The sequence below is a fragment of the Hylaeus anthracinus genome, unplaced genomic scaffold (genome assembly GCF_026225885.1).
Source record: "Hylaeus anthracinus isolate JK02 unplaced genomic scaffold, UHH_iyHylAnth1.0_haploid 11989, whole genome shotgun sequence".
Taxonomy (NCBI): domain Eukaryota; kingdom Metazoa; phylum Arthropoda; class Insecta; order Hymenoptera; family Colletidae; genus Hylaeus; species Hylaeus anthracinus.
In genome coordinates this window covers 6,644,355-6,672,215 of record NW_026534337.1, presented here as the reverse complement: position 1 = coordinate 6,672,215, position 27,861 = coordinate 6,644,355, and the positions used below count along the sequence as shown (strand labels likewise).

At 33.4% G+C, this 27,861-nt stretch overlaps 1 protein-coding gene across 1 annotated transcript; it reads left to right on the top strand.

Annotated features, from left to right (window-relative positions):
• Positions 1–1,401: 1,401 nt before the first annotated feature.
• On the top strand, positions 1,402–20,187 carry LOC128887969 (uncharacterized). Its single transcript, XM_054144502.1, has 4 exons — positions 1,402–2,738; positions 9,961–10,205; positions 13,987–14,137; positions 15,549–20,187. The coding sequence occupies exons 1-4, from the start codon at positions 2,606–2,608 to the stop codon at positions 18,401–18,403; spliced, it is 3,384 nt and encodes a 1,127-aa protein (XP_054000477.1). The 5' UTR covers positions 1,402–2,605; the 3' UTR covers positions 18,404–20,187.
• Positions 20,188–27,861: the final 7,674 nt, after the last annotated feature.

Sequence of the window (27,861 nt, the reverse complement as noted above, 5' to 3'; positions counted from 1 at the left end):
ACGATTACTTGATCGTTTCGCCACATAGCGTTACGCGTGAGAAGCTAAACACCTTGAATTTATATGGCGCCAAATTCAAAAAAATTATTACAAATATGAGAATAAGAATGCGTCACATTTCAATTAATTAAAAGTATAAAACTGGAAATACTTTAGAAAAATAATTATTTGTTCGATGTTGTACTTATAAGTAAAATTAATTTTGACGATCTTTATAAATTATTCTTTGTTATGTAATACTATTTGAGAAGAAACAGTTATCTTCCCCATTTTGTATTTTATCAATTTTACTAAACATTGAATATTTCTATGCGATTATAACTATAGAAATTCAATCTATGATGAAAAAGACAACTTCGCAATATATTTGATAGATCATTAATTATAGTGTCATGCTTTAGGATTTTCTACGTATAGAAACTAGACCGAGATCTAATGTATATCAATTAGCAGGAATCGCGTGGAAAACGGTACGTTATGATACGCCTTAAGTAATTAAGTTTGTTAGCGCGTTACCAACTTTAACTTTATTGAACAATCTTTATGATGTCGATAAGTTATTGATGATTAAAGATTGTAGTATTTCCTTTTCCTAAACTTTCACAAATAAATCTTTGAATTTTATTTTAAGATAAACAATTCTTTTTGCATTTAAAATATCATTTAATCAGTTTGCATTTATTATTTGTATTACAATTCATGGTTTTTGTTGTTTAACGAGACTAATCAATTAAATAATATCAACAAAATTTTCTTTCCAAATCGACATGTTTACAAACTATACAAATAATTGTTTTTATTATTATTATATTATATTATATAGTTTACTATATCGAAGAAAATAATTCCCCTAATAAAACAATATTTTTACAATTATATTAGTCAAATCGTTTAAACCCTACAACCAAATGCCCACAAGAGGTAATCATCATTATCTATGAAAGAGTTCTGCTCAAAATCTAATCAGAATCTTGAGACGAGAATAGAAAACTTAAGTACTCAAGAAATATTTCTTGGTCGAACTACACCTATTTCCACGATTTCAACATAAAATAAAAATAAAATACAAATGAGAACCAAATAATATAAGATCATTCATGAAATAAAAAATATATGTGAAGCTGAAAATTATAATTTTAATTTGGATTCCTAAAGACTTGACTTTTCTTTCCACTTTTTTTTTGTTTTGTTGATCTCTATCACAATGGATCTACACAAATCTATATACATCTCTACACATAACATAAGTCTCAACTTGATAGAGACTGCCATGCAATATAATATTTTGCTTATTGTTCTTCTACAGTTATTATAATTAATAGTTAAACTTGTAATCTTTTACAAGAAGAATAATAAGAAAAATTGTAATCCGTCAGATGAGCCATCAGGTGAGACAAATTATTGGAAAATTGATACTTTAGTCCTCTATGGATCTGTGTAACTTTCAGATCACATGCAAATACATATTACCAAATAATTTCAGTTTTCTCACAAGATGACGTATACGTTTTAATTATATATATTAGGTTGTTCCGAAAGTTTCTTTCGCGAGTTGCACTCAATTATTGTATGTGGTCGTGTTTATGTAAATAGACAATCTAATTTCATAGATATTCATGTTGTAATAGTAATGGAGCAAAATGAATCGTGCACAATTCAATAATGTAACATAAAACATAAACTATTGTGCATGTATTACTTATTAATAAAGCGAAAGAAACTTTTGGAACAACCTAATATAATGTCTCTGATAACCAATAATAATACTAATGACGATTGGCAGCACTGTCAACCTGAAATATCAAAGTAAATGCCTTGCAAGTTGCCTACAGAACAAATTTGACCTACACTGGTTTACGCAACAAAATGTCGAGTGAATCTAGAATGACAAAAAAAAAAGAATAATAAAGAACAGATGATTGAGTCTAAATATTCAAGAATTAATTCCTGCGCCTAACATCTGCCAAAGTCGAAGTCAAACAAGATGCACTTCGAAATAGCGTTCAAGCACTGGCTGTATGTAACCTCGGTGCTTTTCTAAAAGAAAAAAAAAAGGCGAAGACACGAGAATTCGCGAGACACGCGAATCGTTTCCTCGCACGCCTACGGTTTGCATTCACGCGGTGCTTCTAGGCTAGGGTACGAGAAATACGGTCAGCTCTGAAACGGCGAAGGAATGCCACGTTTCCCCACTCTGGTCGTCGCATGCCCGTACCACTCCTGCCCCCGGCCCGCTGTAAATTGTGTAGAAGTGGAATCCCCACCTCATAGGCAGAAGCACCTGTTGCGCAGCTACCTGTTTTACTCGATCCATGGGTCCGTTTCTCTCTCTCCATCTCTTTCTCTTTCTCTTTCTCTCAGTATCGTGCACGGTGTCACGGCAGTAGGACGGTGTCTCCAATCACGGTGGTGATTCTTCGATAAAGGGCAACGACTCGCAAAGTGAAAATAATGTTTCCTTATGCACGTCGTATGGAGCCGTGGTGAACAGTGCCGGGATTCTGGTCTCTCCGTCTCGTTCAGCGCGAGAAATTTCACCGAGAGGAAAACGGGCTACGTGCAAGCCGAGTTGGACATGCATCGAAGGAGTGTTTGAGAAGGAGCAATGGAGGACGAGCCACGGGATACCTGTTTCGGGGCAGGAAGCGTGGCAGGGGCTGTGATCGGTACTTTCCTCACGACGATTCTCCTGCTCGTCGTTGCCGCGCTCGTTTACAGACAGTGGCGTAAACACAAGGGTGAGTTCTCCGCGTTTACGTTTTCCTTTTTCTTTTTTTTTTCCGAAAAGGTATATCGAAAAGTTTCAGCTGCCGCCGGCAAACTGGCGGTCGGAGCTCTCGATGACAGATCAATCTGTGGTTTACATTCGCGAGCCTGTTTACTCGAGCGCGCCCTAGTTGCCTTTACCGACTTCGAGTTAACGCGAATCGTTGCGCGACAATTCGCTCTTTTCGAACGATAAATGGACATTCCAGCGTCGAAGGGCAAACGATTCGCGGTGATTCAAGTATCGGCTCTTGGGATTCCCGAGGAGGCGTGTACATGTATAATGTACGCAAACTTGATGGCATTTCTTGCGCAATAAATTGGAATTCATCGTTACGCGTGACTTCTTTGTAACTTCTCCTGAGCGTAAGATGATAAAAAAAAGAGAGAAAAATATCTCCGGCGCAGAATAATAAATAACTGTACAATTTCTAGTCGATGGATCGGATATCGCACACACCGCTGCGAAGCCAGTAATTATGCAAGGAATTCGCCTGTCTCGATAAATTATGATCTTGTACCGTGAAACATCCTGTAATTCAAAATGGCACGCACCGTTGAGAATGCGACGGGGAAAAAAATCGGGGAACGTTTTGGTCGAGCTGTAGACTTATTATATTCGGGTAAACTAGAAATCAGAGAAGCTCTATATGGGACGCGAATTAGCGCACAAAAGGTACAGCACTCCTTATCGTCTCGCACAATCTTTTTCGCTATTGCGTCGCAATTGATGCCTATATCCACACGCAAAAGGCAGACCTTGGAGTGCCACTCGAGAGACACGATGGTACATGAAAGTCTTTTGCTCGGTACATTGGAATCGCTATTCGTGGAATGATGTTTACGACCCACAACACGAAATGTTCCCTACGTGAAATGCGTTCCGTCGCTTAGATCACATTCAAGATGATATCTCTTATCATCGCCGTGTCGAAGTGGAATGCGACGTATGTGGAACGCCGAATATGCACACACGATGCCGCTTTACGGTGATGGTTTCAAATTATTAGGCGTGGATGTTAATTCTGTGCCTTTCCAAGGTAAACTTGCTATTTATTTATAGAGAAAAACTATACAACTTTTAATCTTCCCTCGGTCACATTCCAAGGGAGCATACATCGGGTGTAGAAAGTATTCGTACACTGATCAATTTCCAAAAAAACTATGTAAAATTGTATTTTATTAACTTATTTTTTATAAACAATGACATCCTACATATTCTCGGAAATCTCTAGAATAGATACATTACAAAAAAAGAATAGCTATTTATGTAAGTTGCGAAGTTAACAAGAAAAAAAAATAATTAATCGATAGAAATGTTGAAGCAATAAGTATTCCCACAACTGTTTAATTTTTAAAAGTTCATTCAAAAAAAGAGAAACTTACATTAATTTATAAGTATATAATACTTCCTTCGTAGGATTTCCTTTTGATTTTATAATTATTGCAACTCTTCTAAGCGTTAAATTAACTAAATTATTAGTTATTCAAAGTAGGATCTTCTTCCATTCCTCTATTAGAGCCTTTTTTAAAAGTATTTTACTGGAAATTTGATGTTTTCTAATTCGTACGGAGCAATAAACTAATGTGTTTACGTTACAAACTCTACTGTAAATGGTTCGTCATAAGAATCGTACAAATACTTATTGCTTTTATACTTTTACCCGCTTTTCGCATTCCTTTGTTAATTTCACAAATTATATTAACTAGTAAATGTTGTTTGGACTATATATATCTTAGACATTTCCGAGAATATGTAAAATATCATTGATTATAAAAAAAGAAATTAAGAAACTACAATTTCACACAAATTTTTGGGAGAAATCGATCGGTGTACGAATACATTCTACACCCACTGTATATCGTTGTAAAAGCGAATTTCAAACAAACCTGTGTGATTCGTTACTATGTTGATACTTTAATGTAACAAAATGGAATAATGAATGAAAAGAAAATAATAGAACAATAGTTTCTGCGTGTGAAAATTGTAGAGTATAATTGTAATTTGTTAGAAGAACAATAATAGGCAAAATTTGCGAGATACTGAACTTTATATGCATAGATAAGTTATAATGACCATCAGGTTGAGCCTTACACGTATATAAATTCGTAACGCGTAAATAAATATTTTTACTTGAACCAAAGTTACGAACGATTTAATGTATAGGCACAGACTTAATTTCTACACCTAAAAGGAAAACGTTCATTTAAAAATAGAAACTGCCAGGTACAACAAGTTTTGGAGTTGTTTCCTTTCATTTGTTGTAATCTAGACTTTTGTAATCGGTAATTATTCGAAACTGTTACGTAGTTGCGTATAGTCTGAAAAGTATGTCAGAATTGCATGGGAAGACTAAATGTTTACACAGGCTGTAAAACGATACAAATATTTCAGTTGAAATTATCTGATTTACACGGGACATCAGTTCCTAGTTGAAATTAATTATATTCATTGAATTGTAATTTATTATTTATTATACGAAATGTTAAATTCATGTTATTCAACGTAAAATAAAACTAAAATACGAAAATGTTAATTAAATCCATGATTCAAATTAATTATGTTTATTAAATTGTTATTTATTATAAATTTTATACGAAATATTAAATTATCTAAATATTTAACTATCCTTGTTATTTGATTAAAAAAATTTGTTTCGATATTGTAAAACCTGTAAAATTTTACTGAAATTATAAAAATTCCTCGAAAACTGTAATTGTTTATCACAAACCATTAGAATCTTTTTGTAGCTGAAGATTTACTACACTAATTAATATGCATGCTTCTTGTGTACGAAAGAAGGGAGAACTGCTTTTTCTAAGTTTAATGTCAATGTTAGCAAACAACTCTACAAATATGCGTGCAGCATAAATCTCTGAATATTAAAACCGATGGAGATTACCTGCTAATACTAGTAATGTTACTTAAATCATCGATTTTCTGGATGTTCATAACAGATAATGCTTTTCCTTCTGCATTAAAACATAACGGAAATCAACGTTCCAGTTGGCAATAACACTTCGCAGTGGAAAAATCCATTTGAATCAGACACATTCTTAATATGGAGTATCGTGGCAATCTGGTATCAACCCACCATCGGATTTCATCGTTTAGAAGTTAATTTCTTCTTGGTATCGACCGCCTTACAACGAATACTAAGCAGTAGATCATCAATGATAAAATAGACTCCTATGAAATAGTCTGCATCTGTTGAAACGTCCGATTTAAGAATGAAAAATTAGTCGACATAGAATCGTACTGCATTATAAAATCATAAGTAATTAATATAAATCATCGATTGCGAATATTTATGCATAATTCACATCTTCGTATCTTTATTTGTAATTCATATCTGTATACATATGAATGACGAAAGGAAACTTGAATTTAATTCTGTTTAGATGTCTAAATGTTGTAATGTGTATTTTATATATTTATGTATTTGTTCAATATATCCATGTATATTTTTGTATATTTCTGTTTGTCATAAATGCATAAATATCCGCAATCTAGTCATTAGATTAGTTTCCTCCAATCAGCCCTTGAGACTTTACTAAGGGAAAGAATAATTATAAAATTTAAACTAGATATGAAAAAATGCAATGTTATAGAATAAGAAAAAGAGGGTAGAATATTCTGTTCGTTAGACTTGCGTTTAATGAGTATAAATGAAATTATAAATCTAGTATCGCAATAAGAAGTGAAATAAAAAAGATGATCAGTAAGATACGGAGATGGCCCAGTAGAAAAAAGGATTGGCTGCTAATATGGAAGACCTGATTCGAGTCCCCTGGCCTCGTTCAGTTTTCGTTAAAAACTTTTACAATATATATAATGTTATATTACATTGTACATATTATATAATAGCAGTGAAGAATATATTCTGTATGTTAGACTTGCATTTATTAGAATAAACAGTAATAATAATTATCTGACTAGATTTCACTGCTGGAAGACCAATGATTCTGAAATTTAAACTAGACATTCAAAGAACAATATTATTCGCAAAGGAAAAAGAAAGGGAATAAATATACAACGAAGTTCTGAATGCAGGGACTGATAATAGATGGGAAGGGTAGAAAACTTCCCCCTTCTCCTTCCTCAATTGTTAAACAAAATCTACTTGAATTTCATTAATCGCTTCAAACGATGCCTTAGTTAATTTCCTTCCAGCCGTAACTGTTAATTCCTCTTCACTATGTCTAAAAATAGAATTCTCAAAGCTTTTCGCGATTTCTGATTAGTTTTCTCCCCTCGAGCCCCTACAGCTTACAACACTCTCGGAACGTGTAATAACATCGTGTAATTATACCTATTGAAAACGATGTTGCTCAGCGTATCGAGTTACCTTACTCCGGTTAAATGAATCTTGAGATATTCAAGACTCGAGCAATAAGGATCCTATTACGATTAAGGGCATTCCGTGCAGGAGTAATTAATCCGATAGCGAACTCGTGTTACTTGTTAATAATAGCTTGTACTTTTTCTGTAAATACGTTAAAAAAAAAAAATTGTGCAACGCTCGAAACGTTGTCCCACACGCATCCGCACTCGTTATTAGTTAGCCATAAATTATTGTCCTACGGGACAGACGATAGATAATAAATAATAGACGGAAAGATAAGGAAGTGAAACTATAAAGATACTGAAACTCTTAAGCAGAATTCTTGGAAGGGGCAGAGACAAAAGTTATCACTTGTCGTTCGAAGGCTGATTGTAAATTTTGCATTAAACATTCAGTCTTCCAGCCGCGTAGTATTCTTATCATTGACGACTAAACCGTTTAGCTACTATTGTTTCGAAACGATGCGAAACTGTTATCACGTAACTTTTAATTAAACGTCCATGTTCTGAAGAAAAATTGTAAGAAGATGATCGGGGTGGATTACAATGCAATTTAGTGGAAATTAATAAATAAAGGTGTTCTGATAGAAACAAACTTTAATCATTTGCAGATATGCTCAACTCCGAAGTCAGATACCCATTATCTACATTTTTGACCTACGTTTTAATCCTGTTATCAGTGTGTATCAATTCGAACTTTATAGTAGTATGTTGTACAATCTGGAAATAATCGGTTTGCAATAACCGTATCGCCATTAAGATATTTGAAGTTTGGTAGAATAGATTCAGGTGAAAATCTATGATCATGAAAATTTACTTTACAATTGATATTTAATTATTGGTATTTATCGATGGTCTTATCATAGAAGTTTTGTTAGTCCGAAATAGTTAACCGTAAGCAGACATTTTTTATTCTTCTGCTTTACGATACGATAACACGTGGCTGGTACTTTGTTACTTTAAGAAAATTGCTTCTAGAAATTAAATCAACAGCTGAACATTCTCGAGTCATCGCGAGTGATACACGATAGAAAATTGCACTTTGGAAGCGCCAGAATGGAATGTATAATCCTTGGTAGGTGTCTGCGCGCGCATACACGCCTTGTCAAGATACCTTGCTAAACATACTAAATAAGTATAAATCTGCCCGATGATGTCACCGTTTATGAAGACATAAACTACATAATAAGGAAACCAATGTGTCTCGAAATTAGTTTTCGCGAGGTCCTTACAACTTTCTATGATTTAATTACCTATGTAATCCGTTTTTTTTTTTATTCATATCGAATAACGTACTTGCTTGAACGATACAACTTTTACAAGTCGTACGATTCGTGCAAGAATATTTTAATAGTATTCGTGAGAAAAACACATCTCTGTTTTCTTCTCGCCGGGAACTTTCATGGCGCTTATTAAGGCTCGTCAGCACGTAAAAAATGACCATAAATGAGCACGAGCCGGGATTCAAATGCTTCAAGACTAGCATTAACGAACCAAAACGATTTCGAGAGCGTGTAATCGGCAAAAATGTTGTTGGTCATGCCAATTAACATGTTACGTCGATTATCATATTTTAGTATTGCTAATTTTAATATGTATAGAAATAAATGCTTAAAAAAAAGTGGTGTATTATACGTTACAATTTTATAAGAATATGTTAATTTAGGGCGCAGTTTTTCTTGTTATTAGATTGTCGAATTACTGCAGAAGAAAATGCTAGTATTTTTGGCATTAAGAGTAACTCAAATATTATTCAGTTTTTCTGAACACCGAGGCCGTTGTTAATTTATCGTCAATGATATACTGTCCCTATAATCAATGTTCTAACAATTATTTTTATTTTAAGGCTTTGCTTGCGTTAACTTTTCCCTACAGCATTGCGAGAATTAAATAATGCTTAATTTCTTTTTACTCCTACAAATTCCAACATTTTTATTTACAAGAAATTATTAAAATTCAATGCATACAATAAGACAAGTAAAATTCAAGTTCGAAAGTGTGGTGTAAAAAAAAAAGACTAATGACCAAATTAAAACACAAAAGTAATTGGCGTGTGAAAATTAATTAAATTAATAACATTTTTATTTAAATTTGAGCAAGAATCTTATTTTAAAATGAAATATAAAATATTATAAATTTACAGCCTTCGGAAATTTTGGGAAATAAAAATACGAGTTATATTATCTGCTACAACGAAGCATCAATTTCAGCTACAAAAAAAAAGAAATAAACGTGGCATTTCATACGTTTCCAATCAGTATTAATCATGATGTGTCAATCAAAACCATGATAAAGGCCTTTATCATCTTGAGTCGAGTCTCCATTATGTGTTTATGAACTTGATTTTAATTGCGAAATTGTTTTTGTTAGTATGTATGATTAAAAATGTATCGTACCATCTCTAGATTATTTTTTTCAAGAATCACTCTGTTCTTAACTGAATGAATATAATACATAAATCTCTGCAAACTTTACTAGCTTCTAAAACGCTGACTTACAACAATATATATGCATCAAATACAAACAGTTATAAACTTGGAATGAATCTGTTATGACGAATATCAATCTATAAATTTGTAAAAAAAAAAAAACAATTTTCAATTAGAACAAATTAATCTGCAATCGTACATCGACATTAATGCACATTAAAATGTATACATAATTATACAAATTATATCGACACGTTAATGCGATTATTATTCCAAAATGTTACGTATACGAGATATAAAAATTTGCAAAGCATCTTCTAAATGGTTTTAGCGTTTATATTTCATAATACGAGCTAGAAATATCCCGCATCCAATTTTTAATTGGTGATAATAATAAAAATATTGAATGAAAAATTTCAGGTAAACACTTGGTCCTAGTGACAGACCCAGAAATCGTTGAAGAAGCTTATGCCTTCGACAATCCTTGCTTTAAGGATGTCTCAGCAACGTCTACTAATCGAAGCCGAGAAGGCCTGGTATCTGTGGCACCCAGAGATACTCCAGGTAAAGATTCTGTACGATGGTCTACTTCTTGGACGTCCTTGGGCCTGGGATCAACTAACCGCAATGATAAAAGAAAAACACTCGATGATTCTTGTCTTGGAGTAAGTGCTTTCTTATTAATTTTTGTTCGATGCAGGTCTCAAGCTATCGTAGCTTCCCCTTTCTACGTAATCCCTAAGCTAAACATTACTGTAGCTTTCCTTTTCCATATCAGCTCAGAGCTTCCTTAGTTTGGTCTCTTTATTTCATTATTTGTTTCTGAAGCTACGGCGCAGTAGCTTTTTTACATCGATTTGAAATTTTAAAATTAGTAGGGGAATTTCAGACATTTTTATAGAATTCAAAAGTTGTGGAATTTGAAAGCTGTAGGATTTCAAAACTGTGGAATGCCAAAGCTGTTGGATTTCAAAACAGTGGGATTTCAAAACTGTGGGATTTCACAGCTATGGAACTTCAAAGCTATGGAATTTCAAAACTGTGAAACTTCAAAGCTGTATGATTTCAAAGTCATGGAATTTCAAAACCATGGAATTTAGCCAAAGCTACTTTATTAGAATGCTCTGGAATTCCAAAGCTACTTTATTATAAAGCTAAATCATTATAAGGCCACCTTAATACAAGACTATCTCATTACAAAAATTAATCTACTTCCTGTATCATCCTGCGTAATTCCAAAGCTACCATTACCGTAATTTCTTTACCTTTCCATTTCATTATCAAACTACAGTGTAGGACAAAGTGACAACACTAATTTCTTTCATGGTTACACAATCGTCAGAAGGAAATATACCAGGAGATACCTTTTATATATTGCATATTACGTTAATAATAAGCACATTGTGAATCATTTAAGCAGCGGATTCCAATGAATTGAATCCACCGAAAATGTAAACATTAATTCAGTTAGACTGTTTAAAAAAGAACTCTTACGAGTATAAATACACACACGTACATATGAAGTTACCGTAGACAGCTGTACTGCAATATTAACGAAATAAATGAAATGCTGATTAGATTAAAAAGATTAGAACATAGTAAAGTTTATCACAGTCACATGGTTGCGACGAAGCAAATGTTCCAGCACAAATATTGACACACAAATCGGTAGAAGCTGCTGACTTATGTGGAATTCACATAACTCCATTAGAATTCACGAATGCATAGTGAAAAGAAAACTTCTCTACGGGAATTGCCTTCAATGAAATGCGAAAGCGTTGCCATGTTAGTTCACGTAAGTGAACCTATTGCATGTAAGTTCACAGAAGTTGCTACACGGACGTCAAACAGGTTGCAACAGATTTTTATAAACAAACGTGTTTTACAGTAAAAGAACTGCATGGAAGAACAAGATTAAAGCAGCGACCAAAGCTAACCACCTGCTGTTAGGTGAACCAATTATAATTTGTTTGGACGCGTGTCTACTGATAGATAAAGTAAAGAAATTTAATGCGTGCTGGCGAGAAGAAATTCAACTTAGCCTGGGTCGATGTTAAGGGAACAATATTGATTGTTTCATTAACAATGAAAAGTTTTTTAAATCGAATTCTGAGACAAATGATAATTTGCAGTGGATTAGACTGTATTTAAAAAATCAGATCACTTATATTGGCAACCTGTTAGACCTTTGAAAGATAAATATTATTTTAGAAAACACGTAGCTAATTTTCAAATATCAAAAATTATATTCTGCAGTGGAGTAGACTAGGTGTATATATAAAAAATCAAATCATTACGATAGTCCTATTCCAAAGACAACTTCTATTTTAGAAAACACATGCTTATCAAAATTCATAACATGACACATACGACCATATTTGCTTTAAAATAAATGCAAATCTTTATTTAATAAGGTTATCTATGATAACAAAAGTAAGCTTCCAACAGAAAATTCGTTAGAATTAAATTAATTGATATAGTTTTTATATCATGACTGTAAATGATCGTGTGATATACAAACTATAATAATTGACTCCAGAATAATGTTAACTTTGGTAAACTTATTACATAGACATTTGGGAGTATTTCGAAATGAATGTGGTTTTTACCATAAAAAGGTCATTAATTTAATGACTTTTTTATTGTATAGATGAACTGTTATTTTGTGGCTTAATTTACATTCTATCACTTCTTATAATATGGATATCGAAACATTCTACTGGAAAACGATATTAATGTAATTCTGTATCCAGTGGCAATATTTTATAAAAATTATGAACTAGTCAATGATATTTGAACATATAATTAATCGTGGTGTGTAAGACAAAAGTTATTTTATTATAAAACTATTTTATTGTGAAGCTATTCCATTGTAAAGCTATATTGTTAGAAGGCTACCTTATACCTAACAAAAATATCGTTTTGCTCAACTACCACTTTGTCCGGCGCTCTATAATGCTTCACAAAAAAAAAATCTGAAGAAACTAGAAAAGTGTTATTTTATAATAGACGAATAATGCAGAACTGTTCCTGCACATAAAACCGATACGAGCATAAAATGTACATTTCACTTCAATATTCTGAACATACAAGGTATCGTACATGGCCAAATTCGGATACGCGTACAGTTAATGTGGCCATATTTGATGTGTGGCTTTATGTATCTTGGCGAAGAGGAAGTCCACGGTGTATGAGCCGAATCTCAAAGCCTTAGCCTTTAGGCAGCTAGTGATTCGAATAAATGAAAACGCGCATCAACACGTTGATTGACTGACTAATACTCGTGAAAATTTCTGAAAGACTGTAACTTTGTTTTACATTGGAAATTATACAACTACCGTTTGTTGGTAGTATTAGGTGTAGAAATTAATGTGCCTTTACATTCAATCATTCACGCCTGTAGTTTACACAAAAATAGTCCATCAACTCGATGGACATTGCAATTTGTCTTCGTACACGAAGTCTAGTAACCAATACGTTTCTTTTATCGTTTTTCTAGCAGCTTGAAAGTATACGTGTCAATTATTACGTATAGAAATTACTTTTCTATCTTCACATTTAATTATTTGTAACTCTAGTTTAAAAGTTTGATTGATTCCACAATTGTTTTTACGGCAGTATGTGCTCTCTTGTATGACTGGAGGAAGATCATAAGTGGTATAATATTTATAAGTTTATCATAGAAAGGAACACAATTAATTTCTACACTTAATACTTGCATTTGCAACATCAAAATTCACGAATCCCATCCAGATCTATTTTTCTTTAAATATCTCACTTTCCTTAATGAAAAACCCTATCACTAATGTTAATTCCAAGCATTAAAGTGTTTTTAACTCCTCGAAATTCCTTCACCAAATTACTTATAGACAGTTGCCCTAAGGGAGAACTGTTACCGAAACAGTAATAAAAGATGATTTTGTATTGCTTCACTGTCTATTCAAATTAATTTAGGGCAACGTCGAGTCAATGTATACATTCTTTAGATGCGACTGTAATAATAATTATTCCATTTTCAAAATTATGTTTCAGTATAATCTATTCAAAAGTGTGCTTTTGCCTCTAAAGAATCTACAGACTGATCCTACGTTATTTGTCCACATTAGAATCTAAAAATTTGCAAAAATATTCAGTTAAGAATGCAGAAACAAATCATTATCGTTACATAAACACAAAAAGATATTTGTAGTGACGTAACTATACATGGTAGACAAAAAGTTCATAGGCTCTCCTTGATCATAGTTTTCAAACTTATTAAATGTGACTCTTTTTCATTTTTCTAATTATTAGGAGAAATATAACTTTATAAAAGTTTTTTTTATGAAACTTTATAAAGTTGAGCTTCTAGTTCTATGAAAAAAATGCGTGTCTATGAACTTCTCGTGCACCATGTATATAGACATCCTGTAAAATTCATTTGTATAGAGAGTGATTTCTTTTGTGCAGCCGAAAGCCACAAAGGTTAACGTAGTCAGCTTGAAGAGTCGAGATTTCACAGGATTGGGATTCAATATTTGCGGCAACATGAGAGAGGGGATCTTTGTCAAAGATCTTTTACACCGTGGGCCTGCATCTGAATCTGGACGAATACATCCCGGTCGGTATTTATTCATCTAACAACAGTTCTAGCGTAATTTTTGTTGTTTATAATGCACAAGGATATATTAATTTATTTCAGAATTATAAACGAGATTATGAATGAGATTATTACCGAGATTTCTATTTATTTAATATTTGATAACATGTGATATAGTAGAACCTCCGTTATGTGAACATCCGTTATGTGAACTTCTTTTACATAAACCCCTATATTTTTTATTATAATGCTGTAGGTATTATGCATAAACATACTAGTATTTACATATCTCCTTTTACAAGATGATATCTATTTAATATCTATTTATAATGATTCAGAATTAAAAATTAGCCTTTGTGTCCTTAGCATGGTAGTTGTTTCTTTTTTCAATTGATCTTTTTATATTTTTTTTCAATAAATAGATAACATCTGTTTCGTAAAATTCAGTATTTTTTTTTTTCAATAATCCGCCATTTTCCAGTTTTTGGAGATATCAAAGAATCCTACAATGGAATCATAAGTACCTAGTTTAAGAAAATTTTCTCAAAATTATCAACCAAACGCTGGGGTTTATGTTTGTTCAGTACTATTAAATCGAGTAACACCATGTTAATGACATTTTGAGACTGCCTTTCGTTTGTCCAAATGTTCAATAAAACATAGTAAAAGTTTGAAAACAATCCATCCCATAGTTTCTTTATAAAACATTTCTGAAGACACCCTTCTTAACAGTTTATTTACCGGGCTATTTAGAGGCAGACTTTAATTCAAAAAAGAATTTTCTACAGTAGCATATGCCAATCTAGACTGACAATAATTCCTTCATACTGTTACTAGGTACATAGGAAAACCAAGTCTGCTACCAAACACTGAACATTGTTCGTAGACAGCCATCAACACAGTAAATAAATTCGGATAACTAAGTACTGCAATTAAAAAGCCTATAAATAGGCTCCCGGTAAATGAAGTGTTAGGACGGGAAATCACATTAGGAGCCCAATTTATTAAGTGTTTCTTGGGATATTTCTGTTATAGAGAAGAATTTGTGAAATGTTTCTATTACATTGCCCCAAAAGTTTCTTCCGCGACTTGCACTAAGTTATTTTGTGTGGCAGTGTTTATATAAATAGACAACCTAATTTCTTCGATGTTAATGTTGTAACAGTAATGGAGCAAAATGAATCGTACGCAATTCAATAATATAACATTAGACATACAATATTATGTATGTATTACTTATTAATAAAATGGAAGAAACTTTTGGGACAACCTAATATGACTTAAAATTGAATCCCAACCACTTGTTCACATCACAAAGGTTCTACTACATACTTCTGTTACCTAAAAATTCTCTAATCTCAACACTTTATAACGCTTCAATCTCCTTCATCGTTTTCCAGCGTGTTAACTGTCCCATTACATTTGCTTACAGGTGATCGCGTGGCCAGCGTGAAAATAAGCTTCCGAAACATGGTGTACGAGGACGCCCTAACGATTCTAAGCTATGCCTCGCCATACGACGTGAAACTGGAGGTAGAAAGCGGAGGAAGTGGATCGAAACCGACCACACTGTTGAAGAAAAGCGTCGGTCCGAGCGCAGCGAGGATCTGCCACCCTCTCTACCGAAGCCAATCGATCCCGGAGCTCTCGCAATCCAAGATCGTCGCGAAAAGGCTCTTCATAGTCGATCCGAACGAATCCATCAGCTCCAATTACTCCACGATGAATTCCACCCTGAAATCCTGCATGTCTACTCCAAGCAACCAAACGTTCGAGAAACGCCACGAAGAATCGAAAGGCAACCATCAGAAATTCGGTATCAAGGTTCTGCCAGCTCTCGACGGCACGGTTCATCGTATCGAGAATCAGAACGAGCACAACACGAACCTCGAGAGAAGAAACTCCAAGAAGATGGACACGGAGAAGCATCTGTCGAACATGGCCAAGGCTACTTTGATCGACAGGAAGGAAGAAGCTCAGCGTCAACAGACTTCACAGGTAAATCCACCTAAAATAAAAAACGACGTTCCTCCAGCGCGTAGCGTCGATACATTAGATAAAGGTGGAAAAAACACGGATGGATCGTTTCGTATGCCCTCGGAGGTGCCCACAGAGGTGCACAATGCAGCCATGGCCGCGCGTAGGAACCGAAAGAACAGTTCGGAACTGCTAAACGTGCAGAAGAACGTCGAGTCTGTGGAAACGGAGGACCAGAAGAATGTACAAAAGAATAAAAGGAAAGCTCCGCCACCTCCGAAAGGGAACGAGACAGAAAGTGCTTCGCCTTCCAAAAAGGATTTATCCCTAAAAGCTTACGACTCGAAGAAGGAGGACGAGATCAACAGCATCACCGATTATTCAGAGTCGTTAACAGATTACGTGAACAAGGTGCGCGAAAATGTGGAGAAAACCGATTGTAAGACGGACTTCGACGAACCGAAGATGGAGACTTTGATAATAGATGGAAGGCATTCGGAGTCTGACACAGACAGCGAGATACAGAACAGTTTCACGACCATAGAATTAAATTCTGCTGATATTACCATTCATCGAACACCTGTACCAGAGACGAACAACGACGAGGACGATGAGGATGATGTTTATAGAAAGGCAGCAAGCCTGGGTGATCTGTCCAAGTACGAATGTCGAACATCTGCCACTCTGGAAAGAGCTCAGAGCCTGGACATGACGGACACAGGCACGAAAAAGCGTAAGGCACCGCTTCCTCCGGAGGATATCAACGAGTCTACCGAGGACTTGACTAAACTCGACCAAATGGACACCTTCGACAGACGACTGCTAAAGAAGTCGAACGAGTGGGGAAATTTAGAGGACGTAGTCTGGCGCAAGACGCAGGATTCAGAGGACAGGTCGAAGAAACCTAGAACTGGTAAGAAGAGCAACGATCCTCTGGAACGATCCACGTCGGCGATAGAAATTAAGTTAAAACGCGATACGTCCGAGTCGGGAGACGAAGATCCAAAAGATGACGAACCTGTCGAGTTCTACAACCTTCCCCTTAGCATGAGGCTCACGGAGGAGTTCATTCGCACCGAGCGTATGTTCAATCCTGACGAAGACAACTCGTTGGCGAGAATCGTCAACGATGGCGAGGTTGTTAAAAGTCCCACGATCGAAGAGGTGGAGTTGAAGTTCAAGCAAGAAACGTCACTGCCTGAAGACTTCAACGACGACAGCGTCATCGTGGACGAACATTCCTCCGACGAGGACGAGAGAAGGCCGAGCAAGGATTTTGGTAAGGCTCTGAAGCGCTTCGAGATGTACTCTGAGAAACCAGCGAGCATCTCAGAGTCCTCCAAGCAGGATCTGTTCCGTTTCAAGAACTGGAAGGAGGATACTTCGTTGGACGGCAAGAAACCCATCGAGGAGGAGCCAATGACGAAGATTAATATAAAAAGAGGATGCCACGCGTGCGGGGACAACTGCAACCGTCACGAGACGTGCAAGAAGAAGGCCTTCTCTTCGAAACGTTCGTCTACGCCGATACCCTTGCAAGACTACTCCTCCAATTCGGCTGAGGGTAACGGTTCCGACTCGATCACGATGCAGGACGACGAAGAAGCGAACTCGAGCCCCCACACGCACGGGTCCCCGCTTAAACACAGGGAAAACGCAACCGAGACATCGTCGATCGATGGCAAATCAAGGCGAGTCATCGAGGTTCCCACTAGTCAAAGAATGGACAGGGAGAACGACGAGGATGAGGACGAGTACGAATTCGGTTCCGGTGTGACTGTAAACAGCAAAAATTTGTTCGACCGCGAGGACCGTCGCAACATAAACAATATCAGTGTCTCGAGTGGTGAAAACAGTGAGGACAGCGGATTGGTGGGTGAATCGATGGACTACAATCCGCAGGACTTCGACGGTCGATCAGCTCTGACCAACACGCCGCAGAAGATGACTTACATCACAGAGATCAAGCTCTCGGCCGACAAGGATAAAGCTCAGGAAAAGGACAACAGCGAAATGGTAACCGCGACACGTGCTAAGGAGAAGATATCGGTACAAAGTGAAATCAAAACGACGTCGAATGGAAAGACTGCTTCGAATAAAAAGCCACCGGTCCCGCCGAGAAGAACAGACATCGCCAAGTCGAATAAAAAGGGAAACGCCGAGGGCAAACAAGTAATTTATGTGTCCGAGTACAAGCCCAACGAGTCGAAGGGATCCGATGATTCGGATTCGAAACAGGAAGTCAAGGAGAGTGGTTCAAAGAAATTGGATCAGTGGACATTTTTCGATGATAAAGAACAGAATCGATGAGAATGAAAGATCGGTCACCTTGAGGTTGTTTGTCGACAATGTTCTCGAATATGTAATACTAATGAACGAGTCGTAAGCTGTGGATACAGCTTGAATTGAGATAGACGTTGTTGTCGTCTTACCCTTCGAAATTGGTTCGGAAAGTTTCGAGGAAGGCAAAAGTTTGGAAGAAGGCAGAGGAAGGCGAAACTGTAGAAAGGCAGACGTTGCAATCGACATTGGAAATTTAGCCTCTTGAGGGACGAATAGTGGGCTAGTTGAATACACAGAGAGTAAAGCGATTTTTGTATCTATAAATCAATTTTGACACTTTACTGACCAGTAGCCTATTAATGGGAATTTTGCAAGGACAATCAATACTTTGTTATCTATTATTGTGATAATATTTTATGCTCCCATCATTATAAGAATTATGAACTATTATGTAAATATTAATCATAAAACGACTCTAATGATTAAAAGAAATATTGAATAATACTAATGGTATTAAAATACAAAACACTATTGAATTTAAGTACATATCCCTTCGCTACTGGTCGATAAAGTATTACCATACAAATATACTATTTCACTTTAATATGGTTATACTTTTCAATTCTAAAAATTATTGTGATTGTAATGGTCATTTTGATATAAAAGGAAATGCACACATGTGTATCAGTATCCCTCAAGAGGTTAATATCGTAAAGTAGAAGAACAATTCTAATATACTGTACTCAACCTTTATCGCATAGACGAATCAGCTGTCGATCGGTATTGTACCTATAACATTACGCTCATCCCGAATAGATCTGTTCTTCAACTAGTCGAAAAGTTCGATTTAGTATCTCCTTCCATTCTCTGAAAAGACTGGCCCCTGTTTAAAAACATGTTTTTGATGTTTTGATGAAAGCGTTTACTTGTTGTAATTAAATTGTATTTATATTTCAATGTGTTTCTTGTTTTTAAAAATTATCGTAATTAGAATTTGTATTATACATGAATTGCATCTTTATAAGGTAGTACAGTATTATGAAGTATCATACGTATCAAGAATCATGCATATTCCATGTATACCCTGTTTTTGCAATAGACATTACTGATTGTTACTATTCGACACTAAAGTAATTTTAAAAAGCGTTCCAATTACAATATACATTCGAATAATAACATATAGTCGATATCAACATTTTTGCAACTGTTGGTGTTTTTGTATAACATGTACTTGTAACTCAATTATATGTTTATAATCATCTTACATGGTTATAATAGTATGCACTTTCTGCACGATTTCTGGGACCAAGATTCTTGTTATTATGTGATGCTTCCATAACTTGATCGACGCGAGCTCAATGCGAGACAAAAAGGTGTACAAAGTATACAAATTACTTGAAACTTGTAAAAAATATACAATTTTTATATAAACGATTGTTATGACGTTTAAAAATTTATTAAGTTGTATTTTACGTCGACGTGAAGTTGACGGTATCAGGGTAACATGAGGCAAAGCAGGAGATTTAATAACAATATAAAATAATGTTATAACAGCGTATAAATATTGTAAGATGTCAACGTTACTTAATTAACACGCGTAAGAAATAAATATGACGAGTGGAGGAATTGCCATTTTCAAAATATACTGACATTTTAATAAGCACAATGTTTTTAATCTCGTCATTTGTAAGATAATGAGAAAAGTTAACGAAAAATTAAGAAAAGGTTAAATAGAAAGGAAGTTCCAACTAAACTAAAATGATTCTGTCTTTGTCATTGAAATTCCATATCTTTTTATCTATTGAAAAATTTGTCTAAATTAAATGACAAGTTTGATGTTTCTAAATAAATGTTTCATTATATGTATATGCATGAATAAACGCATGTATATATTTGTAATGGAAAATCGATTTCGAAACGTCAAACCTATAATTAAGCACAATTTAATTAAGACAAAATTCTTTGATATGCATAAAGGGTACGAATATTTGTAGTGCTGAATGTATGTGAACATAAAATTTGTTCCAAGAAAAATATTTTATCAGTCATTATCCGAATGGTCATTACCATGACTTTGTTATTACATTCACAAATTGTTATTTTGTATACAATCTGTTATCTTTTCCTAATTTACTTTGAAATTGTACAAACGTTCAAGTTTGAATTATTATGTAATGACAGAACAAATAAAAACTGTGCCAAACATTTTTTATAATCAATTAATATGCAAGTTTTAGAGTTACTGTGCTTCTTGAATGTCCGAATGCTAAAGCAAGTACATTGCAGTACTTGGAAACAAAGATTTGCCATTTGTACTCTGTGGAGTATTAATTTTACTTTTTCTATATTAGAAAAAAAAATCATAAATAATAATATGAATTTTGATTATAAATTTTATATCCTGTTAAAACACTTTCGCAAGAACCATTTTATATTCACAGTCTACGACGAAATTCAAAATGAAGTTATTGCCGAAAACAATGCTTAGAAGCACACGAATAAAAAACATTTAATTAAATTTAATAAGATTTGTTATTTAATTAAATCGTATTAAATTTAATTTAAATATGTATCTTTACCTCATGTTACCTACTGTTTTCATGATTTTTCGTTGCAGAATACGATGAAGGTACACATACACACATGCAAAATGTTACTTCGCCCTTTCACTAATACTTTAAACGCCCAAAGTGTTCATTTCGAGTTACCGAATCCGTCCATTATATTTTTTACTTGGGAACGTTTGTATTAATGAAAAACAGTGACAGATTAAATTATGCAATGTATCTCTGGTCAGTTAAATTTTTCACTTTATTTATCTAAAACAAGAGCTAAAACTATTCATTCATTTACTTTTAATTAATTACTTTTGAGTAACAGAGTATTGTATAACAAATAAACACTGTTAGTTGTTTCTTATACTATTCTGAAGGTTGTTAGGAAAATGAAGAATATATCTGCCTGGAAATTCATGTTTGCACGTGTACTGGATAATTCTAAAGCAGATCACTATACTTTTAACATGTACTTCTTACATTAAATATTAGCTAAAAGACTTCTGTCACAATGTCTACTTTCAAAGTTGGAGCCATGTTTCGATTGCAACAAAATTTTGCAAAGAAATCTGCTCTTACTACATAATTTGTTTGCTCAGTAACCTGCTTGAGAATTATCCCATATAAATTTGGTTCACTCGTAACCCAGTGTATATAACGCGATAATTAGAGAATGAAAACTTGAATTAACGAATAAATCATCCTATTCTCCGACAAAGAATCACGCTTAAATTTTTCGATATGTACCTCGTAAAAATATCTAGTTCGATATTCCTTAGACTGATATTGGTAATGGTAATTACCTCCACGACAAACCCTCGAATAGTCTTACGTGTATATACGACAATGAATCGTTTAAATCAGGAAATCTGATAGACGAACGTGCAATTTCAACGGTTCGAAACGTATGTAAATGTACTTTACAACGTAGAGCAAATTATTGAATCGAAAATATTTTCTATAGGCCAGTCAAACGTATTATACAAGATTCAGTTTGGGACGGATGATCGGAAAACGAAGATTTTACTTTAACAATTCAGCGTTGTCTTGCGTTACTTGACGGTACCACGAATTAAACGACTTTTTATCATTTTTTATGAATGCTAGCAATTAATTATAACTAGGCTGCAGATTTTATGAGTTTATGATATAAACTGATATAATAAATACATGCTGAACATAATTAAGAGATATGTGCACTTATGAAAAACGAAATGACAATATTATTAGACTAATCTATACTGATATTCTAAAGAGGAATAATATGTTTGTACATAGGGGGGTAATTTTTGGAACTAAAGAACCGATTCTACAAACTTTTTCAGTAATAGAGAGCTACGATAACCCTAAATAATTGCACGATATATTTAACATACATTACGTATATTTTTTGTATGTTTTTCATATTCCTGTACGCCGTAAATGCATAAAATCTGCAATCTAATTATAATTAATGGAGAGTTGAGTTTAATATAGATTAGAATCACCAATTATCATGCTTACTTGAGCCATACATCCGAGCTAATCTCCTGATTTAGCGTTAATTTATGTTAAACAAAAAACAGGAAATGTACACTTCGCTTTGAACAAATTTTAATAATATTATAATAAGACAATGTGCTTAAAATAGCAAGGGCAACGTGTATACTCCTTCGCATTGGTAATCCAGTGTTACCTCATAGAAAATATCCATGGATATTTTACGTGAATCTATCGTTTCAGTAATGCTACTTGTGTATCATTATTCTTATCCGTATCTTTATTGTTGTATACTGTTGATGATTTTTATTATATTAAGATCTGACGAGAGTAACAAATTGTATGGGAATCGTACTCGTGAAATCCACAACATTTTAAGAAGTGTCTTTAGTGCTAAAAAAAATGTTTAAACAAATACCGTATTTACTAACAGAATGAATGTAGTAATTTAGGGAGTATGCAATATACATATATGTACAGTCAGTCCCATAATTATTTGTACAATTTAAACAATAGGTTTGATTCTTCCAAATGAATTTTCCATTATAAATATATTCACGAATAAACTTTACATATGTATATATATCTGTAATGAAAAATTGATTTAGAAATATCAAACCTATTATTTAATTTATACTCTTTTCGATAAACAAATAGTACGATTACTTAGTGGACTCACTGTATATTGCATTCAAGTTTTTATACTAAAATTCATTTTTGTTTTTATAAAATGACATTCTAGAAATTTATTCTCCGGTATATTATGTAAAATGTTGTAAATATCATGTTTATTAATACTAGAATAATTGAGTCCCTTAACTATTAGTTCAAGGAAACAATTTTTCTTCAAAACCTAGAATATGAATATAATAAACTATAATGTTTTCAATACTTAAGATGTTAGATGATCTAACAAGTAACAAACGGTGCATGCACAGCGAAGATATGAAAAAAAATAAATAAATCGTTTAAATAACTTTATTACTTGAATATTTGTATTATAGTATTGTACTGTTGTTTTATATTTCTATATGTGGGCGAATTTATAGCGTTGAATGTACAGAACGCGGTCAAATAAAGTCTGTAACATACAGTAACACTTAATAACCGTAATAATTCTCTAGAAATTATATTTCTCACTCACGTTTTATTAGTTCGTAATTAAAATGACTATTCCGTTTCAGATCACGATCAAACCAAAGTGCAATAGTATGATGCTTTACATAAAAATAAAAAGAGAATATAAAATAAATAAATTTAGATCGAAATAAAACTAACAAATAATTGTTAATTAAATTAACAAATAATTTTGAACGCGAATCTACTATATTATAGGTTTAACTAAATTAAATGAGTTTAATTTAATTCCTAACTCAGTTACTTTAAAATTGAATTGTTCTGATTTGTTATGGGCAGATAGAATGGCTCCTAAAACTGATGAAACGAATAATGCACACTCTATACATTCAAGCCATAGAAATGACATATTACTGAAAAAAATTGCAGCTATTAGCTCGTATTATTTGATAGCATCTAAATGATAGATTCATCAGAGTGCTACCAGTGACGTAATTAGCAATTACATACTTCAAATAATATCGAGGTCCCAGGTCTCACCACGTGGAGGTTGCTGCATGTGGAGACCCTCTATAGGGTGAAAGGAACGTGCCCAGCACATCCCAATCACCCTCTGTTTACATGCAATTTATACTACCCCTTCACCCTAGACTTCTCCAACAGAAGTTACAAACTACTTGCTACTCAGTTACCACCACCACTACCGTTTATCAACACCATACAATAAGTAAGACTTTCATGCAATAATGTAGCTACGTAACACCAAAAATACTGAGGACCCATGCATACCTACTACACACACAGTACCATATCCTTAACAATAATGGGAGAAGGGAAACATATCAATATAATTAATTCTATTTTTTTTGTCTTATTTTTAAATATAAATTATCCCTACTTAATTGAGCGCTCAATCTATAAGTAGCCTATCTATGTATATAGTGATCATTGTATACGAGTAAACACTATAGTGTTTTTTTCTTATAAATTACTTATCTATACTATTAAACTAATTACATTTATATTCTGCCCACAGAAGCGTCTATGAGAATACAAGAAAATGTGTGTTCCTCTTCTTGTGGTAACTAGTATCCCACGAAGATTCTTTTAAATATAAATAGCCACCCTAACTAAAAATCTAATTGTTTTTACATCCTGCCCACGAAGATTTTTTTAAATATAAATGGCCTCCCTAACTAAAAATCTAATTGTTTTTGCATCCTGCCCACAGAAGCGTCTATGAGAATGCAAGAAAATGTTTGTTCCTCTTCTTGTGGTATCTAGTGATCCCACGAAGATTTTCTGAAAAACGAACTAAAATATATAGAACAGAATTCAATATGGTTGTCATCAGAAATATAAAGTTTGAAATCCCACGCTACAGCCATTTTGATCTTTCTTTCTCCAAGTTTGTATTAAGTTTCTTTCTTGAACTTTTCAAATTTCATTTCTTCATCCATCAGGTTCCAGTATTTACTATTTCTGGGAACCTATGGTTTCAATGCGAGTATGCACATATGCTCTGCAACATAAACTTGTTCAATGAATTAGTATACACATATATACAACGAAAATTATACCAGCTGAAAAAAACATGTGTTAGTTATGGAAATTAATTACGTCTCAGTGTCATGATAAAAGAAATAATTAAAAAGTACTATATCATGATTTAGAGACAGTGAAAAAAAAACTTAAAAAATCCGATTCCACTCGTGTCTTTATTAATTTTAATATATAACTAAAATTGAAGTATTTGTATATTTCACTTCATATATTATTTAATGAAGACATGCTAATGTAATTCGAACATATAAGAAATAACAGATTTTGGAATGAAATCCAAATTATTTTTATTAAACAAACAAAAACGAACGCGCATTAATGTTGACCCTACACGAAATTTTACTATCAAAATAAAGCAACGAATTACAGATTGCGTACACTTTTCACGCAAGCTTTTGGCTTATCATTAAATTAAACAACGAACGACGAATTTTGATCTATGCAACAAATTTTGAATATTTATAAAAGTATACACTACTGTGTTATGTTAAACTTCTTGTAACTCAACAGCGATTAAAAAAAAACTATATTCCGTAGCAACCCTAGCAATGAATATCCCAATTATAAAATTTACTACGCTTGATTAAATTTATTATCGTCAATTTACTGTTGACGTAATAATTTTTGAATATACAAAATATGCGAGAAAAATATATGATTTATAATAATGACACGATTCAACTTTCATGTTATGGTAGAAAAAAACGTATCCTTTTCCAGATACGATTATATTTTACAGCAGTATTTCCAGTGACGAACCATCGATTCACAATATGACATTAACAAAAAAATGAAATATAGGACAACAAATTGTATTCCAATCCTAACACAGGACCTAACTCAAAACCTGAAAGTTACTTCAAATCGGACGCGATTCATCATACGCAACACTAACAGCAATCGCGATCAATATTTATTCGCAACACTATCCTGAAAGAAAACGCGAAAAATACTAATTCAAAATATGTAAATTCAAATCGGACGCGACATATATTCGGGTCGCGAATCATATCGCAGTATGATCGATACCATATCCACCTGATATTTAGTAAAAATATGAGTAAACGTGTTACCTTTCTATTTTATAGAAAATTTTACCATACTTCGTGAGATTCCATTTGAATTGAAGACGCATCCATCATGGCGTCGATTATACGAGAATTGGCGCTCAAATTTAAATCAGTGGTCTGCAATAAGAAAAGATGGAAAGTTTAATTACATTATAGTATAATAGAACAATAATCGAAGACGAAATAACCCGCAAAAGATTGCAATTTCATTCAAAAAGGCATAATATAATTTATACCGAATGGGGAAACAGAAAATTGATCGAACTGTTCACACAGTGTTAATTTAATTTATAATTAAAAGCTTATTAATATTAGATAAAAGCACCAGTAGAGAGTAAACGAGAGTACTAATAGCGAATAGCAACGATTAGATGGCAACAGATAGGTCCGAAATATATACAAACAAACAACAATACAAATATATACGAACAAATGAAAACGCTCGGGCAGTGACCATACGCCATACGCCACGAGCCATGCTGCGCATGCGCGTTAGACAAGCTGAGCATTCAGTACTGTAACTATAGAAAATGATGTGTGGTACCAATTCTTTTACACTTCTATCATTCTTACTCTAATTTCTCTTCAAATCATACATAAATCTTTCGCCTTTTTTTCTATAATTTTTTTAGGCAACTAAGGGTGCCAATTTTATCCCAAAGCTATCCCTAGCACCACTGCTTAGAGAATCTTTAACCACATTTTTTATTAAATTTTTGTATTTCCAAAAGAGAGATTAAACATCGTTGAACCTTGTATTTCGATTAATGTTGTAGAAAAAATTGCTTCTTATAATATTACAAATATATTCTTATAATATTTCAAATATTGCCGCGCTTTATACTATTTCTACAGATTCTCTCTGTCCTCTTTTATCTGCTGCCTGATAGAAAGAGACGAATATACATCAACAAAAATGCCTACCTCTAAGAACAACCAGAGGCACTGTCGGACTTAGAAACTACAGGGCCCTGCTTAAAACATTTTTGTAGAAGTTTCTACGTTCACAGCCGAAATCTGAGTTAATGAAATAATGATGTAATTTATTCATTATTTAATAAACTTTCATATGATGGTAATTTTTCTTGCTGAAACTAAAACTACTCTGTATTGTAGAAGGTCATGGTAGAAATAAATTACAAAAATCCCTCATAACTATTATTATTACAATGTAACAAACATGAGAAAAAACAATCTTCCTTAAGCAAATTTTACTTTTCAGGCATTTGTACATTTTATTAAAAATTATTCAAATATTCAAATGATTGTATACCTATAATTTTAAATTTATTTTGCATTACGTACTTCAATAATAGTCTGTGTTATATGAATTGTACGTTCTATTATTAAACATTTTTATGTATATAATATTCTAATAAATTTTTCCTCTGTTTTCCAAAGTGATTACAGAAAATATAACTTATTTTATTTCCCCTATTTGTGTTACTGTACAATGAGTATAGGAGTATAGGAAGTATAGGAACTTAATTTTTTTTATTATAACTTAAACATACTTACAGTGAGTGACTTTTATATTCAAGCACTTAGAAGTTATATATACCTATAGGTATATAATACATTATGAATCCTATAATATGAAGATTACATTTTACTACACATTTTTGTTTCTAAATATGTATCTTGAAATGATGTGATCTTCATCAACAATTATGATAGTTGTGCAATGGTATAGCATAAGAAAAACTAAGAATTCCAATTGATACAATGCCTAATACAAGTA